At 55.6% G+C, this 17,518-nt stretch overlaps 2 protein-coding genes across 2 annotated transcripts in view; both read left to right on the top strand.

Moving 5' to 3' along the window:
* HAUS7 (HAUS augmin like complex subunit 7) overlaps positions 1–13,346 on the top strand; it is a 22,059-nt gene extending 8,713 nt beyond the window's left edge. Inside the window, exons 5-11 of the mRNA XM_029930057.1 lie at positions 378–393; positions 8,098–8,212; positions 8,720–8,878; positions 8,994–9,090; positions 9,658–9,870; positions 10,941–11,052; positions 13,160–13,346. Of these exons, the coding sequence (XP_029785917.1) occupies positions 378–393; positions 8,098–8,212; positions 8,720–8,878; positions 8,994–9,090; positions 9,658–9,870; positions 10,941–11,052; positions 13,160–13,341 (894 nt within the window). The 3' untranslated portion in view covers positions 13,342–13,346. The remainder of the gene's footprint in view (positions 1–377; positions 394–8,097; positions 8,213–8,719; positions 8,879–8,993; positions 9,091–9,657; positions 9,871–10,940; positions 11,053–13,159) is intronic.
* A 20-nt stretch (positions 13,347–13,366) lies between these two features.
* On the top strand, positions 13,367–16,691 carry TREX2 (three prime repair exonuclease 2). Its single transcript, XM_029930056.1, has 2 exons — positions 13,367–15,164; positions 15,646–16,691. Exon 2 carries the CDS (start codon positions 15,680–15,682, stop codon positions 16,388–16,390), a length of 711 nt encoding a protein of 236 aa, XP_029785916.1. The 5' UTR covers positions 13,367–15,164; positions 15,646–15,679; the 3' UTR covers positions 16,391–16,691.
* Positions 16,692–17,518: the final 827 nt, after the last annotated feature.

Below are 17,518 nucleotides of genomic sequence, written 5' to 3'. Positions count from 1 at the left end.
AATAAAAAATATGTACAGAAAAAGGGCAAAAAGGAAAAAAATGAAGAAAAAAAGAAAAAAATTATAAAAAAAGCAAAACAACAACAACAACAAAAAAACCCAGCAGCTCCCCCTCGTGTGGATAGGCGTGGTTTGATGTGGTAGGTCTCTGGAGGCTGTTCTCAGAGGCTCCACCTTGATGTCTGCAGAGATTAGATAGGTGGCACGCCAAGCTCTGCTGAACTACGAACTGTAGGCCGCTCTAATGGGTCTGATCTCCCTGTGCCGTTGTTGAGCCGAGGTGTATTTTCCAGGCCCGCCTCGGTTCAATGTTCCAGTCCATGCACGTTTATGCTACCACAGATGAGATGTATTTGCTTTGGTGGCTGGCTTCTTAGGGGGAGGAATTGGTTTGTCTTGGCTCAGGCTGGGATTTCGGCTGCCCCTGCCTGAGGCGAGATGCCTAGCAGGAGGTGAAGTCCGTGCGCACTGTCACAGACCCAACCCCCAGCGGGGATCGCGTTAGGTTGGGGAAGGAATGAGGGTGTAGCTGTTGCCAGAGGTGGTACCAGGAGCTGCTGGAAATGAGCTGGGAGCTCCTGCAGCCTGCCGCACACCCACGTCTCCACTGCCACCAACTCTCTGCCGGGATTGTGCAGAGGTGGGGGCTATTTTTTCCCTGTTGGCACCTGGGATTCAGGGTTCGCGCGGCCAATGCTGGGGTCGAGATGCGCCATGGAAATGAGGTGTGTGCTCCCACTCCCAAAACCGAGGTCGAAGTGAGCACCCCTGACACCGCCGCTGCAGCGGTCGCTGACTCCTCGCCAAGATGGCGCAGGGCTGGAAGCTGTTCCTTCCCTTATGCCACCTGGGTTCGGGATTTAGGCTACCCAGCAGTTATCTATGGAGTGAGCTTCTCTCTCCAAGCACGGTTAAGCGTTCTTTACCTCTTCCCCAGAGACAGTACTATGAGCGTGTTCAGTCACTCTGTCTCTTCCCTTTGTCTCTCGGGCTCCGCGCGCTTGCCCTGCGTTGGGCTGGGGCTCCCGCCTCCCCTGCCTGTCTCGGGCTGGCCCGATTTCCAATCTCCCCAGTTCGCACTCACTCACTCAGGTATCCTTCAGGTTGTCTTCCTTCTGGATTCCGTATTTTCTCCTTCCGCTCTTGCAGATGAGAGTAATGTCCTTCTCAGTTCGATCGATGGCGCAGAGGAAGTTTACAGAGCTCCCTTCCTCTCCGCCATCTTTGTCTACTCAAGAGAGAATCTTAAGGAGTGTGGAGCCTGATGTGAGGCTTGATCCCATGACCCTGGGGTCATGGCCCGAGTCACAGTCAAGGGTCGATGCTCAACCAGCTGCGCCACCCAGGCACCCCTCTCCTAAGACTTTTGTCGTTTTTAGTTCTTACATTTAGGTCTTTCATCCGTTTTGAGTTAGTCATGGTGTGAGGTGTGTCTCCCAGTGCATTCTTTTACACCTGACTGTTAAATTTTCCCAGCACCTTTTATTGAAAAGACCATTCTCACCTCATTGAATTGTCTTAGCATCCTTGATGAAAATCAGTGGACTATAAATGTGAAGGTTTATTTATGGATTCTCCATTCTGTTCCATTGAATTATGGCTGTCCTCATGCCACACTGTCTTGATTAGTATAGCTTTGTAGTAAATTGTAATGTGTGAATCCTTCAATTTTGCTCTTTTTAGATTGCTTTGGCTTTTAGTAGTAATTCCATTGTATTTCCACGTGAATTTTAGAATAAGCTTGTCAATTTCTGCAAAAACGCCAAGTGGAATTTTGATGGTTTGTGTTGAATCTGTATATTGTTCTGGGGAGAGTTGTCATCAACTATATTAGGTCTTTCTATTCATAAACATGAATTGTCTATCCATTTCTTTAGGATTTCTTTAATTAAAAAAATTTTTAATGTTTATTTATTTTTGAGAGAGAGAGAAAAATAGAGCATGAGTGGGGGGGAGCAGAGAGGGAGGGAGACACAGAATGTGAAGCCGGCTCCAGGCTCTGAGCTGTCAGCACAGAGCCTGATGCGGGGCCCGAACTCAGAAGCTGTGAGATCATGACCTGAGCCAAAGTCAGATGCTTAACCGACTGAGCCACCCAGGTGCCCCTATTTAGGTTTTCTTTAATTTCTTTCAAAGCTGTTTTGTAGCTTCCAGTGTATACATCTAAATTTGTTCCTAAGTATTTTATTCTTTGTGATGCTATTATAAATGGAATTGTTTTCTTAATTTCATTTTTGTATCACTCACCGCTAGTGTGTGGAGATACAACTGATTTTTGCATATTGCTCTCCTATCCTGCCACGTTGCCAAACTTGTTTATTAGTTCTAATGATTTTTTAGTGGATTCCCTTAGGATTTTGTATATATAAGATCATGTCATCTGCAAATAGAAATGATTTTATGTTTCCCTTTTCAGTTGGTGGGTGTTTGATTTATTTTTCTTACCTAATTGCTGGCTAGCACTTCCAGAACAGTGTTGAATAGAAGTGGCGAGAGTTGGGCCTTCTTGCCTTGTTCCTGATTTAGGAGGAAAGCATTTGATCTTCACCACTAAGTATGATGTTGACTGTGAATTTCTTGTAGATGCCCTTTTTCAGGTTGAGGATGCTCCCTTCTATTCCTAGTGGTTAAGTGCTTTTATCATGAGAGGGTGTTGAATTTTTGTAAATGCTTTCTTTGCCATCTGCTGAGTCGATGATGTGATGTTCCAAGTTTCCTTCTGGTATCCTTTCACCTCTGTCTGAATGACGGCCTTTAGCAATTCTTTAAAAAAAATTTTTTTTTAATGTTTATTTATTTTTGAGACAGAGAGAGAGGAGCAAAAGAGGAGACACAGAATCCAAAGCAGGCTCCAGGCTCTGAGAGCACAGAGCCTGATGCGGGGCTTGAACTCACAAGCTGTGAGATCATGACTTGACCTGGAGTTGGACACTTAAATGACTGAGCCACCCAGGCGCCCCGGCAATAATTTTAGAAGTGGTCTGCCGGGTCCAAATTCGCTTGGATGTCCCCTTTATTCTCGGCAGACACTGGGTGCTGGGTCGCCATCTGCAGTCATTTGAATGATTTTTCTCCTATAGGTCATGCATTGTTTTTCTTTTGCTACTTTAAGACTTTTTTTTCCTCTTCGTCATTAGTTTTCAGCAATTTGATTATGTGTTTGTGGGAGTATTTCTTTAGCTTTCCTCTTTGTATTCTCCAATCTTTAAATTTGTGTCTTTTTCCAAGTTTGGTAAGTTTTCTGCCATTATTCCTTCAACTATGTTTTCAGCCCACACATTTGTCTCCCTTCTCTATGGACCTCCTACGACACCACAAGTCCGTGAGGCTCTTAAATGGTTTTCAGTCTTTTTTCCCCTTTCTATTGCTCACATTGAATAGTTTCTGTTAATCTGTTTTCAAGTTCACTGGCTCTTGCCTCTGTCCCCTCCATTCTGTTGTTGTGTTCATACGTGAGTTATTTTATTTCAGTTATTCTTATTTTCCAGCTCTAATAAAACTTCTTGTGTGTGTGTTTTTTTAATTGTTTCTGGGGGGGGGCACTTATGAGGCTCAGTTGGTTATGGTCTGAATTTGGCTCAGGTCATGATCTCATGGTTTATGAGTTCAAGCCTTGCATTGGGCTGTGTGCTGATGGTGTGGAACCTGCTTGGGATTCTCTGGCCCCCTTCCCTTACTCTGCCCCTCCCTTGCTCATGCTCTATCTCTATCTCAAAATAAATTTAAATAATATTTAAAAATTTGGTTCTGGGGCGCCTGGGCGGCTCAGTCGGTTAAGCATCCGGCTTCGGCTCAGGTCAGATCTCATGGTCCGTGGGTTCGAGCCCTACAGCGGGCTCTGTGCTGACAGCTAGCTCAGAGCCTAGAGCCTGCTTCAGATTCTGTGTCTCCCTCTCTTTGACCCTTCACTGCTCACACTGTCTCTGTCTCTCAAAAACAAATAAAAAAACATAAAACATTAAAAAAAATAAAAATTTGGTTCTTTGCTGATATTTTCTATTTTAAATTCTGTTTCAAGAGAGCTCATGATTGCTTATTTAGCATTTTTATCATGACTGCTTTAAATTTGTCAGGTGACTCCAGCGTCTGTGCTGTCTTGTGATTGGCGTCTATTCATTGTCTTTGCTCATGCAAGTTGAGATTTTCATGGTTTTCATCATGTGCCAAATAATTTTGGATTGCATCCTGGACATTTTGCCTATGACTTTGACTCTGGACCCTGTTAAATTTTATAAACAATGTTAATATTTGTGTTGTAGCAGGCACTTGACCTGATTAGGCGTCAGCTGTGTGTTCTGCCTCCTTCTCTGGCCTGTGCTTCCAGCGTTGGCTCAGTCTCCACAGCCTTTGCGCTGCTGCTCGGGCTCCTCCTGCATGTGCGGACCCTATGGCCAGCCTGGGATCTGGGTTTTGGTCTCTCCCCTGTGATCATGCGTTGGGATGCTCGTGGAGATCAGATCTACCATTGCGCCGGTGGGCGTGAGGCCCCGCTGTTCGTAAGCAGATTTATGGGTCACTTTCTCTACTTTGTGGCCCCCTGTCATCGATTTGATACTATCTGGCTCATGTGGAAAGGGCTCTCCTTTGCGGCCCTGCAGCCATAAGCCACCCACTGCGCTACAGTGGCAGGAGGACAGAGAGGAAGAAGCGGTGACAGGTTTGTCCCCTCCCTCATAGCCGCCCGGAACGGAGGGGGACTCCCTGCCCCCAGAGTACTGGCTTCCACAGGTTTCTTTCAGCTTTGTTGCTGCGGCCCCCGCTGCCGTGTTGTGGTCTGGGGTCTGGGGTCACAGAGCAGAGAGAGAGCAAAGGCTGGAGATTTCCCCCCTCTCTCTGAGTGTTAGGGGTTTCCTTTTCTGGGGTTCTCTGTACTGTTATGCCCCCTTCTGGGTTCGAGCTGGGCTGAGTGCAGCTCCGGGGAGACCAGGGGAGAGAACATGCTGGATCATCAGCAGTCTCGAATGGTAACCTGGGATTCCGGCACGCCTCCTTGACGTGCCCACTGGTACTTGCTCCTGCGAGACGGCAGACACCTGCCACTTGCCTTTTGTCCGCTCTGAGGCGGGAGCGTTTAGTGGCCGAGGAAGCTGCTCCCGCCGTCTTACCTGGAACTGGAGCCCCTCTCTTCCTGTTTATCCTCAGAGAGTTTTTCCTGCTGGTAACATGCGCACAGCATAAGATTTACCATTTTAACCATTAAAAACATTTCTCAGCAAGCTCTGAAGGGTTCTAGTCTTTTTAAAAAAACTATTTTTATTGTGAAAAAATACACATAAGATCTAGCACCTGAACTACTTTGAAGTGTACAGTCAGTGACATTAAGTACATTCACGTGGCTGTGCAGCCACTGCATGCTCTCTCTGCTTCCAGAACATTTTTATCACTCCCCATGCCCGCTACTCTCCTGTCTTCATCTCCTATAGATGGAGTCAGTATGTGTAACGGCTTCTTCACGTAGCGCGGTATTTTCAGGGGTCATTCGTGTTGGAAATGGGTCAGTACTTCATTGTGTTTTATGGAATAAGAAATAAAAACAATAGTGTATGTAGACATTGTCGGGAGCTGGGAGCTGGCGAAGGGCCTGGGAGAGCGGAGATGCGGGAATAAGACAATTAGGCCTGATCAAACCTGCAGTCTGGAATTTGGATTGCGAATATCAGCATGCGCTCTTGATGCATTTTCACTTAAAAGCTGTGTCTGTGTGTGTTTCCTTGCTTTATCCTCTTACAAGGACAAGAATAGTGACAGTCCAGTTGTAACCAAGGCTTGAGGCAGCAAATGTACCAGTGGAGTCAGGAACACTTTGTTAGACGAGAGACCAAGGCAGGCATCCAGGACTTCATGGCTACCTCTGAAGGCCACAGAAGGCGGCTAAGCACTTGAAACCTTCGGTGGCCAGGGCAGGGACATTGTGGGGATGACAGATACAGTGTGAGACTGTGTCTACGGTGGACCGAGGCCCGGCTCATTAATTCAGATCCACGGGTTCATGATATTTTTAAAGGTCATTTTGATACCAAAAGCATAAATTAAAAGAAAAACATAGATCAATTTGACTTCATTAAAGTGAGCTACCCTGGTGCTTCAAAGGACATCAAGCAATTGAAGAGAATCCACAGAATGAAAGAGAATCTTTGTGAATCCTCTATATGATAAGGTTCTGGTATTCAGAATCCATAAAGAATGCTTACAACTCAGTAATTATAAAACAAGTAACCCAGCAGAAAAAACAGGCAAAGGATCTGAATACATTTTTCCAAAGAAGAGAAACAAATGGCCACCGAGCACATGACAGGATCCTTAGTCGTCAGGGAAATGCAAATCAGAACCACATTGAGATCCCACCTCATGTGCCGGGGCATGGCTATGATTAAAAAAAACAAAAAACGGAAACTAACAAGCATTGGTGAGGAGGAGGACACGTTAGAGCCCTCAGGAATTGGTGAATGGATAAATAAGCTCCTCTGTGGATGAACCTCGAAAGCATTATGCTACGTGAAGGAAGCTGCGTATGTAAGTTTCCATTTGTAGGAAGTGTCCAGAAGAGGCAAACGCATAGAAGCAGAAAGGAGATCAGTGGCTGCTAAGGGCTGGGGATGGGGGTGTGTATGGGGAGTGACTGCTCATGGGCACAGGACTGCTTTTGGGGGTGAGGGTGATGTCCTGGGCTTACCTACTGGCAAGGGCTGTGCGCGATGACTAGGAATGTCAGAACAAGCCCAGAACTATGTACTTAAAAAGAGTGAATTCATGGTGTGTGCATTGTACAAATCACCAGCACAGCTCGATGGAACAGAGCACCTCTGGGAGAGGAGTGCCCGAGGCTGCTGGCGTGTGACCAGGGGGCCCGCAGCCCCCGCCCGAGCCCAGGCTGGCAGAGGCCGGGCTGTGCTGAGCAGGGCACAGCAGGCAGGGGGGCCCAGCCCTGGCAACTGGTCCAGGCTTAGTGAGGTCCTGAGGGGTCGTTGCCCTGTTTTTGTCTGGGTGGTCTACTGTCTAGACAGTGTGCCAACTCCTGCCTCTACTTTAACGCCACTCTCAAGTGTGCCCCTCGGGCTTAGTGACATTTGTGAGAATGAGTCAAGGAGGCACTGACCAGGCCCAAGTACCCAGTTGTAGATCGAGAAGCTTCTGGGGTCACTGGTCCCGTTGACACGGCTGCACAGCTGGAACCTAAGCCTGCAGGGGAGTGCCAGGCACCTGTAGGCGTGAGGCCTGGCCAGCACGGACAGGGAGCTGGGCTGTAAGCGCAGCAGAGCCTAGAGCCGCACGGTCCTCCCGCCATTGCCTGTGCCTTCCACGCGCACGTTAAGTGCACACGCTCCTTGGCGGCTTTACGGTGACACTGGTGGAGCACCTCGTTCTGTCGCCGCCGTCGGGACAGCGGGCCTGTCAGGGCAGCGGCCACAAAGCACTGCCCACACAAGCCTCTCCGGCCGGGCCTCTCAGGTTGTAAGTGTTTGGGTCCCGTGAGCCTCTTCTCCTTCTTGAGGCCTTACGTCCCTGGCCAGGTGGGTCCCTTCGGGCGGGGGACTCCCAGCCCTGGAGTCTGGCCACACGCTCCTCCCGTGGGGAGCATGCGGTGCTCAGCCTGCCGGGAGGAGCCGTGCTGGAGGGTGTGCAATGGGCTCGTGTGCTCGCATAGTCCTTTCGTTTTTTAAATGTGCATTTACTTATTTTTGAGACTGAGAGAGAAAGAGAGCAGGGGAGAGAGACAGACAGAGAGACAGAGAAACAGAGAGAGAATCCCAAGCATGCTCCGTGCTCTCCGCGTAGAGCCTGACGTGCGGCTCAATCCCACAAACGGCAAGATCATGACCTGAACCAAAATCGAGAGTCATACGCTTAACCAGCTGAGCCCCCAGGGGCCCTGCTCCTGTGTATTTCTGCTGCCCTTCCCAGAGCACGGTCCCAGGCATCATCGCCACCCGAGGCCGGGAGCACTCAGTGACAGCAGCCCTGGAGCCCGTGGTCTCCACGCCAGTCCAAAATGCTGCCGGGAGGGGTGCAGGGGGCTGCTGGTGCACACCACTCCTTTCCACTGGCCCAGCAGGGCACGGTGGGGGTAAGGGTCCTGGGCACGTCTGGCCCAGTGAGTGTGTGCGCCCTTCCCTGCCCAGGGCCGGGCCTGCGCCCAGAAGCAGTTGCGCTTCCTGAACCAGCTGCTGGACGGCGTTCAGAGCCTGTCTGCCGGATGCTTCAGCTGCTCCAGGTATAGGCTCAGGGTGGGCTCTCCACAGAATGGCCGCGAGGCACCCTTGGAGCTCCATCTGGAGGTCGTAGGGCTCGGGGGCACCCTGGGCATCCAGGGCCACCACCACTTACGTCTCCAGCTGGGGTCTTACTTGCCACTCCGGTGGTGGCAGCTATACACTGGTGTGCCAGGAGGTGTGAGGCTGGGAAGGATGTCCCCCTGGGCTGTCAGGGTGAAGGTGCTGTGTGGGCCTCGGAGAAGACAGGCCGGCCTGTGGAGAAATGTGGGTGCCCGTGCCATCCCTATATAGGAAGGGGGCTCTCATGGGGCTGGGGCTTGGTCATGGCCATCAAAGCAGGGGTCTCGTCTCTGCCTGGTTTTGTTTTGCCCCTCGGGTCTCCCCTGGGACCTGAGGGCTCCCTTGGCCAGGGGCCTCAGCAGATCTGCCAGCACAGTCCCTGGAGGCTGGTCCCTGGAGGCTGTGCCGTGGCCAGTGACAGCATGGCCTTGGGGCTGCCTCAGCAGTGTGCAGGAGCACTTAGAGGATACCGCAGAGAAGAACGAGGGGCTTCTGGGGGAGTTCTTCTCCAGCCCTCACCTGCAGATGCTCCTGAGTCCCGAGTGTGCGCCACAGCCCCGGGACATTCAGCCCTTCCTCGGGCAGCAGAGCGGTGACTGGCAGAGGTATGTGTCCCACTTGGTTCCGTTAGCCGGGACAGACGCTTCCCCGTGTGGCCTGAAGGGACTCGATGCCTGATGTGGCACAGAGCTGGACGTGACTTCTTTCCTCTCCCTGTAGGGCCAGCTCCTCTGATGAGTTGGAGGAGGAGAAGGTGATGGAACTGGCCAGGCAGCTGCAGGAGAGTGCCGCCAAGCTGCGGGTGCTCACAGTGGAGGTGAGGGGTGCCGGCTCCTGGGGGCTGCGGGGCTCGGGGGCTCGGGCCGGACTGCACGGGCCCCGCTTTGTGCTCTAGGGCAACGAACGTTACTTCCCCAGCCTCAGGGGCCCCAAGTCTACAGGGAATGTGTTGTGAGTGTTAAATGACATAGTGCATGCCGCGGGGTCAATGGGTTCTAGAATGTTGTGGATGCTCAGCCCATGTGAATGGGAGAGGCAGACACACTTTGGGCAGGTGTGGAGAGGCTTTCTGAAGAATGGAAGGGATCAGCTTCTCGCAGGCTATGCACTGGGTCCTGAGGCTGGGCTTTCACGTGCTTTCTGACACATGGCCTTCCCAGCAGTCCTTGGCCTGCCCTCCTTTTCCTGAGGAGGAGACTGCGGCCCATGCAGGCAGCAGTGGCTGGGCTGAGGCTGGGAGCCAGGCGGCTTTGCTCCAAACCGAGTTGCGCTTCTTTCTGTGCCTCTGGTCTTATGTATCTGAGGCGGGAAGGTACTTGGTGCCCCAGGGGCAGGCAGGACCTCCAGGGCCCCTCTACCTCTGGCTCTGCTGTGCTTTGCACAGCGTCAACAAGAGGGCGCCGCGAGCGGGGTCGACACCAGCACCCTGGACCAGAAGCTGCGCTTGGTCATCTCTGACTTCCGCCAGCTCGTCGTGGCTTTCCTCCAAGTGTACGACGACGAGCTGGGGGAGTGCTGCCAGCGCCCGGGACCCTGCCTCCACCCGTGTGGCCCCATCGTGCAGGCTGTGTACCAGACCCTCACTTCGTGCAGCCAAGTAAGGATCACCCTTTCGGGCCCGGCTCCCCACTCCCTTCCACGCGCCTCCGCCGCCCCCCTGCCGCCAGCCGCACACACGACGGCAGGGGCCTTGGCACAGCTGGGCACGGCTAGGCTCTGGCCCTCAGCCTGGGCCTTGGGCAGGTTGGGGAGGGCGCTTCTCCTGGTGCCGTGCAAGAGGGGAGGGCTGACGCGGATGTCCACCCGAGAATCCTTCTACCCTTGAGGGAGCGTGAGCCGAGCCAAGACCCTGGGCCCAGAAGTTTGTGTACTGCCTGTGCGGGGTCCTAGTTGACCGTATGGGACCCTTAGCCCCGCCTCTAGCTTTAGTCCCTGTGTTGGGATAACTCTGTCTTCACAGTACACCCAAATGTATCATGGCCAGTTCATTCTTCTGTATGGCCAAGAACTATGCCAGCCAGCCAGCCGGCCAGCCAGCCAGACGTTTGCCTCTCTGTGCTCTTGACCCAGCTCAGACAGATGGGAAAAAGTGGTCTCACGTTGCTCACCTGACTACGTAAATATTTACGTACTTACTTTGTCATTCTGCTCTTCAGATCCCTAAACTCCAACCTGAAACACTGGGTTGGTTCTAATTATGAGTGCAGTTGCCACACGTGTAGCTCTGACATGGGCTCAGGGCTTCCGTGATCTTGGTCTTGGTTTTTCCCAATTTTAGCTTAAGTGCTGCTGAGGTGAGCACTGTGTTGGTTTTTTTCCCAGCCTCCGGCCAGCCTGGCCTCCACCGTCCTGGCGACAGGGGCAGATCGGGAACAGGCCTTTGTCATCGGAAAGGCCCTTCTGTCATCTAGACACATGATGTCACCGGGCCAGTGGCTTTGCTTGGCTACTAGTGTGGGATGGGGCCCTTGATCGCGCGGCACCCCCGCTGGGCCTGGAGGAAGGGAGTGAGAGCAGAGAGCTCCGGCTGCTGAGTCTCCAGCTGTCCTTGGGGGGAGGCCGCGGGCTGGAGGCTCCAGGGAAGAGCGCGGGCGGGAAGCGTGGGACGGCTGCTGCGGGTCAGCTCGCAGCATGCGAGGCCTCCGCGCCCCCCTCTCTCCCTCCCAGCTGCTGAGGGCTGTCATGCAGATCGCTGACACTGCCGCAGAATCCGTGGAAATGGCGAAGAGGCATCAGACCGAGTCCGGATGGTGGAGCAGCAGCGCCCTCATGAGTCTAGGTATGTGGTCGCCACTTGGGGTGGCCGTGCCGCCTGCTCGGCGGTCAGAGGTCGGCGGTCAGAGGTCGGGCGGCCGCGCGCACCTCGGCCTCGCCCCTGCCTCCTCTGTGGCCCCTCCTTGCTCAGCCGGCCTTTGGGGAGTAGTTGGGGCCTGCCCCTTGCTTTCTTCTTCTTCTTCTTCGGATGCATAAAGTTTTCCTTCCCTTGGAAAAAAATGCTTTCTATAGATTATAAAATAAAAAAATAATTGTGGGAAATTGGGATCACTCAAAGATGGGCGGAGGTATAATAAAAACAGTTTGTAGGGGCACCTGGGTGACTCAGTCGATTGAGTGTCCGACTTTGGCTCAAGCCATGATCTCACGGTTCGTGAGTTTGAGTCCCCCATCGGGCTCTGTGCTGACAGTTCAGAGCTTGGAGCCTGCTTTGGATTCTGTGTCTTCCTCTCGCTGCCCCTCCTCCACTAGTACTCTGTCTGTATGTCTCTATCAGAAATAAACATTAAAAACAATTTTAAAAACATATTAAAAATGTTATAAACATTTCCCCATGTTCTCGAAGTAACATTTTAAAAAGTTTATTTACTTATTATTTTGAGAGAGAGAGTGCACGCTCATGAGCCAGGGACGGGCAGAGAGAGGGGGAGAGAGAGAATCCCCAGCAGGGTCTGTGCCGTCAGCTGGCGGGCACTACGGGAGCTGGCTGTCCCCCCACAGTGGAGTGGGGGGGCCTCTCCGCAGCCCAGAGCAACCCATCGAAGAGAGAAGAGAGACCTAGAAAAGCAGGGCTAACGGGTCATTCCGAGAAGAGAACTTTTCAGCAAACCGTAACCTAGAAGACTATGAAAGACCAACAAAGAGTAAAACAAGCCAATACTCTTAGAGGGTGAAAGTGTTGAAAAACGTCTCGGGAAAGAGCTCTGTGGGGGGTGACACAGCAGGAGCAGCAACAAATCTCGAATAGAGAGGAAAGACACAGGTACAGTAACAGCAAGCATAAGCGATCTCAGAGGCCCACGGCCAGCAGGCCCTCCAAACACAGCGAGGAAGGAAGATAGAGGGCAGAGGTGACCGCTGAATGCAGAGCTGATGGCGTGAGTCTCCGGATTCCAAGTGCAGAGCAGATGGAACGGAAAACACGCATCCCTAGGTCCAGTGCGGGGTCCAGGCTTGCAGAGAGAAAGCCAGCGGCCTCCAGAAATTAATGCATTAATGTGTTGAACATTTGGAGGGCCAGGGGCTTCTGGCCTAAAACCAGAGCTCGGACAGCTCTGAGCCACGAGAGCCCCGGACACAGGGGAGAGGGGTGGGCTGACAGAGCACCCAGAGTTGAGGCGGCCCGCGGAGGGCAGAGTGGGGCTGGAGAGGGGCTGCATACGAGGGCGGCCTGAGGATGTGGGAAAGGCGGATGATACCCAGAGGCACATAGGAAAAGCCCATCCCCAGAGAACTGTGATCAGGACGGTAAGCTTCACCCAGTGGGAGCACTGGTGACAAGTGGGGAGGGTTGTGGGGGCCCGTGATTCCTGAACCTCAGAGTCCCCCTCCAGACAGGCAGGAGCAAATATCAGTGGAAGATATTGCCATGTGAGAGGGCAGAGGGCAGGCCAGCAGGCGGAGGAAGGAGTAGGTGTCTGAGTTAAGGCAGAGCCCTGAGTGGTGCCAAGAGCCTCCAGGGTGGGGGAGGGGCGTGAGCGGAAGTCCCTACATGTCATGCCCAGCAGTCACTATCTGAAATTGGCACCTCAAGAGGCAGGTGTGAATTACAGTGGCGTCCCCTTTCCCTGGAAGCCAGGTCGCAGGCCGTGGCAGTTGCCTGCAGGGTGGCGGGGCAGCTAAGACACGTGTCATTGGATTTGCTTGTGTGCACAGGCTTACTGTTCAGATCAATATGGAACACACCTGGGCTCTGAGGCGACGGTCGGGACAGGCGGGGACATGTTGGGTACCCAGGCTGCAAGCCTGTTGAGTACCAGGCGCAGACGGGCCCGAGGCCCGGAGGTGAACAGCGGGCAGTGTAGGCCTGGCTGGAGTTGTGGGGGCACCTCTTCTGGGCCAGGAAGCTCTAGGAGTCACTTTGCTGTTTGTATTTTGTTTTCTCTCTGCAGCCACAAAAATGGATGAGCTAACTGAGAAATACAAGCTCTTCAGTGACAGTGTGAAAGCCGCTGACGGGGCTGTTCCCGCAGAGCTGGGGGCTGTGACTGCTTCTCCTGCCAGGGCTGGCCCTGCACCCCCCACTCCCCCTCCTCAGGGCAGGAGCCTCGGGTTCCAAGAAGCCTCCTCCTGACTGCCTCCTCTCTGCTGTCTGGCTGGAGCTGAGGCGGCCGTGGCTCCTCACCCTTCCGTCTGCCCTTCTCCCTGCGGTGGCGCCCAGATCCGGGCTATGGGCTCCCTGCTGGCCCGGGTGGCGCTGGCTGTGCCCTCTCCCATCCTGTCTGCCTTGAGCCAGCTCCCATTGCTTCTGTTCCTGCCTCTGTCACCACCTGGTGGAACTTGGGGGCACCAAGCCCCAGAAGTCTCCACCTCGCTGTGGCACCTGACTGCCCCACTGCCATCCCCACTGTGCCTGGCTTCGGGGTCCCCCGGTGAAGAACCCCTGCAGACCCTGGGCCCGGAGCCCCGCACCCGCACCCTGCGCATCTGGAAGCGAGTGGGCGGGGCACGGTTTCCTCCTCCCTCCCTGGGACTTCCTGCCCCGGCCTGGGAAATTCTTGCCAGTGGTCTGACTGGTTGTCCAGGAAGCTGCTCTCCGGGCTTCCCAGGGTGACCCCGTATCTCCCTGAGCAGTGTGCCTGTCACGGCCGCCTCCCTCCCTCCAAGCCTGGGAACAGGCACAACCGGTGGGGCCCCTGCCTCCCTCAGCCCAGCAGCAGCCAGGAGGGATTCGTGGCCCCCCGTGCACACCCACCCCGGCTACGGACCTCAGCTGCTCCTGGGCCTTCTCTTCCTCGGCCTCCCTGTGGCTGCTCGGATGGAGAGGCTGCTGTGAGAGGAAGGACAGGCGGGCCCAGGGCCACCATTGTCCAGCTGCACAAGCAGCTGCGCAGTTCAAGGGACTCCTGCAGGCCTGTGGCAGGCAGGCCGCGGCCAGCATCTGGACTGCCTCTCTGTGACCCCTGGCGGGAGGCTGGGCCCACGGGCACCCACCGCCAAGGGCTGGCATATCTTGCTCCAGAACGAGATCCTCAGGATCTGGCCAGGGAACGCCTTGCTTTCCACCCGTCTTGAATGTGCCCTTTACCCTTGACTGAGCCGGGTGGGCTGGGTGCGGCTGTGCTTCACATCTACTCCCGTGGGCCTGGGGCTTGGGGTGCTGCTGGGGCAGTCTTGTGCCCCCACCCCTCACGTTGTTTGCCCTTTGTCACTTGGTGGGGCCACGTTGGCTTGGCTGGAGCTCACCTGGCTTGCCAGGTCAGGCTTCGCCTCTGTTCCTCCTTCCTAGCAGCCTCCGCTTAGGGTCTCTTAGATACTATGGGTCATTGCACCTGTGGAGCAGATTCCATCTCCCCTTCCTGCTGGGGATGAACTTGTGAGATGTGTGGGCCACAGCCAGGTGGCCCCGGAGCGGCCCCAAGATTACTGTGGCGACACCCAGGTCCCATCCCGACTGTGCCCTTTCCTTTACTGGCTGAGCCTGGCTTGTGCAAGCACCTCTTTGTCGCTCCTGGGTTCACTATACCCTCACGAGGAGCCACTGGGTCCCCTGTGACCCAGGTGGAGCGGTGCCCTGGAGAGGAAGATTTGTCGTCTTGGTGGGAGGGGCCTCAGCTCGGCTGCTCAGACTTGGAGGCAAGGCAGGGTGGAAGGCTTGTGTTTGCTGCGCGCTCCTGTGATGACACATTCCTCTGGCCCACGGTGCAGCCCATGGGGAGTCTTGCGTGTGGCCCGGGAGCCTGCTTTCCAATCTGTAAACACGGGGCGTGTGTCTCAGCAGTTGTGAGTGAGCGAGGGGGTGGCGAGCCGGCCGCACAGGTCCTGCGGCCTTAGGCCGCCTTGTTGCCCAACAGGCGGCTGGGGGCGGGCCGTGGCCACTGATTAAAGGCCGCCCGGAGCAGCCTGTGTGGAGACAGGTGCCCAGCAGCCCAGGAAGCCGGCCAGCGCCCGCCCCAGGTAAGCCGGCCAGCACGGTTGGTGAGGACAGCTGCCGGGGGCCCAGAGGCAGGTGGCCGGGTTGGGGAAAGCACCTGTGCACCGGGGACGCTTGGCTGCCGGCTTCCCGACAGCTGACCGTAGGGTTGCAGGCCCAGGATGCTGTGCCTGAGGCTTCTAGCTAAGGTGTCTCCGTGAAGATGCCATCCTGGGCTGGCACGTGCCCGTGTCCCTGATGACACGGACCTGGTGTGCGTTGCCTCTCCTGTGCCTGGGCTAGGATCTGGGCACACCAGGCCTGCCTTTTGCGGTTTAATAGCTGGTAGTAGTGATGATGAGCAGGGAGGGACTGGGGCACAGAATGGAGAGGGTGACAAGGCCCTAGGAGGCCTCACCCTTGACAAAGGGCTTGGAGCAGTGGCCATGGGGTTGGCTGTGTGTGGCTGGGCCCAGGTATCCCCATCGCTTTGGACCTCAGGTTTTGTGCCTCTTGCTCTGGCAGCTTTAGGCTCTGCTGTCCCCGTGAGCACATCATCATGTCTGAGGTGCCCCGGGCTGAGACTTTTGTCTTCCTGGATCTGGAAGCCACTGGACTCCCCAATATAGATCCCGAGGTGGCCGAGATATCTCTGTTTGCTGTGCACCGCTCCTCCCTGGAGAACCCAGACCGAGATGAGTCTGGTGTCCCTGTGCTGCCCCGGGTCCTGGACAAACTCACACTGTGTATGAGCCCAGAGCGTCCTTTCACTGCCAAGGCCAGCGAGATCACCGGCTTGAGCAGTGACGGCCTGGCCCGGTGCCGGAAGGCTGGCTTTGACCGCGCCGTGGTGCGGACTCTACAGGCCTTCCTGAGCCGCCAGGAGGGCCCCATCTGCCTTGTGGCTCACAATGGCTTCGATTATGACTTCCCCCTGCTGTGCACAGAGCTGCGGCGCCTGGGCGCCCACCTGCCCCCGGACACCATCTGCCTGGATACGTTGCCTGCGCTTCGGGGCCTGGACCGCGCCCACAGCCATGGCACCCGGGCCCAGGGCTGTAAGGGTTACAGCCTGGGCAGCCTCTTCCGCCGGTATTTCCGGGCCGAGCCGAGTGCAGCCCACTCGGCCGAGGGCGACGTACACACCCTGCTCATGGTCTTCCTGCACCGCGCTGCCGAGCTGCTTGGCTGGGCCGACGAGCAGGCCCGGAGCTGGGCCCACATCGAGCCCATGTACGTGCCTCCTGATGGCCCGAGCCTTGAAGCCTGAATGCCAGGGGCTCAGTGATGCCACCACCCAGGGGCATGAGGCCCACTCCCAGCACCACGGGCAGCGCCAGCTCTGACCATTCACTTGGGCTCTGAGGCCTGAGCTGGTAGTGGACCGGTGTCCCACTGTCCCTCTCCCCATCCTCGGAGCCGGCTAGCCCCAGGCCTGCGTGCCTTCCGGGCCTTCTCCCGGCCCGGGCCTGTCTAACCTTGTAGCCCTGGAGCATCCTCGCGGCCTGAGCCCTGACCTGTGCTACCCCTCACCTGGCCTCAATAAACGTCTGCGACTACTCACCAGCTGAGCTTCCAGTCTCCCTCTATGCCTTGCCCAGAGGGAGCAGGCCAGAGCTGGTGCGGGACCGGAGCCCCTCGGGCTGCCTCCTGGTGGCTAGCCTCCCATGAGCCCGGTGGGTGGGTGCCTGAACAGTCAGTGCTCATTCACGGGGGCTGCCAGGCAGGGGCTTCCTCTCTGGCTGGTCTGTTGCCTCTCCTATTGTCCCCTCCCTGCACTGTCACCCTGGAGGCCCAAGAAATGACTGAATGGGGCCTTAGAAACTTGTGCCTTGGTCCTGAGTCTGTGCTCAGGCCGGAGATGGATGAGGGCCTCCAGGGAGCTCGGACTTTCTCAGCTCAGGGAGCCGTGTCCGCAGAGCCGAGCGCCTGCCTAGGTGCCAAGCCCAGCTCCCGTGCTCGCCCCCTGTGGACCCTGGGCACTCCTTCCTCTCCTGGAGTCTCTGTTCCTGCTCTGCAAGGTGGCAACAGGATCAAATAAGATGCGCAGGCAGAGCCGCACAGTGCGTGGCGCGCTCCGGGTGCCGGAGAATACGGAAGCGCCCGCATTTGCACACAGGCAGGTACGCAGAAAGGGCCTTATATGTGCGGGTCAAGCTCCGGGAGGCCGCTGCATGTGGGGTAGCTGCGCTGCGTAGCAGAGGTGGGGTGGCCGGTGTGCTGGGGGCCATACCTAGGAAGGAGTTTATCCTGGGGCCCGTGTCCCCGGTGGCTCGGCCTGAGGATGGCCCGGAGGCTGCTCTGTGGGGAGGCCCAGCTGCTTCTGCGGGGCTTTGAGGAGCCAGCTAACCTGCCTCTGGGGCCCCACCTGTGTGACCAAACGATGGGGCAAGGCAGG

Source organism: Suricata suricatta, chromosome X (genome assembly GCF_006229205.1).
Source record: "Suricata suricatta isolate VVHF042 chromosome X, meerkat_22Aug2017_6uvM2_HiC, whole genome shotgun sequence".
In the NCBI taxonomy this organism is placed as follows: domain Eukaryota; kingdom Metazoa; phylum Chordata; class Mammalia; order Carnivora; family Herpestidae; genus Suricata; species Suricata suricatta.
Note: the sequence above shows the minus strand (reverse complement) of the source record. Positions and strands in the feature narration are given on the sequence as shown.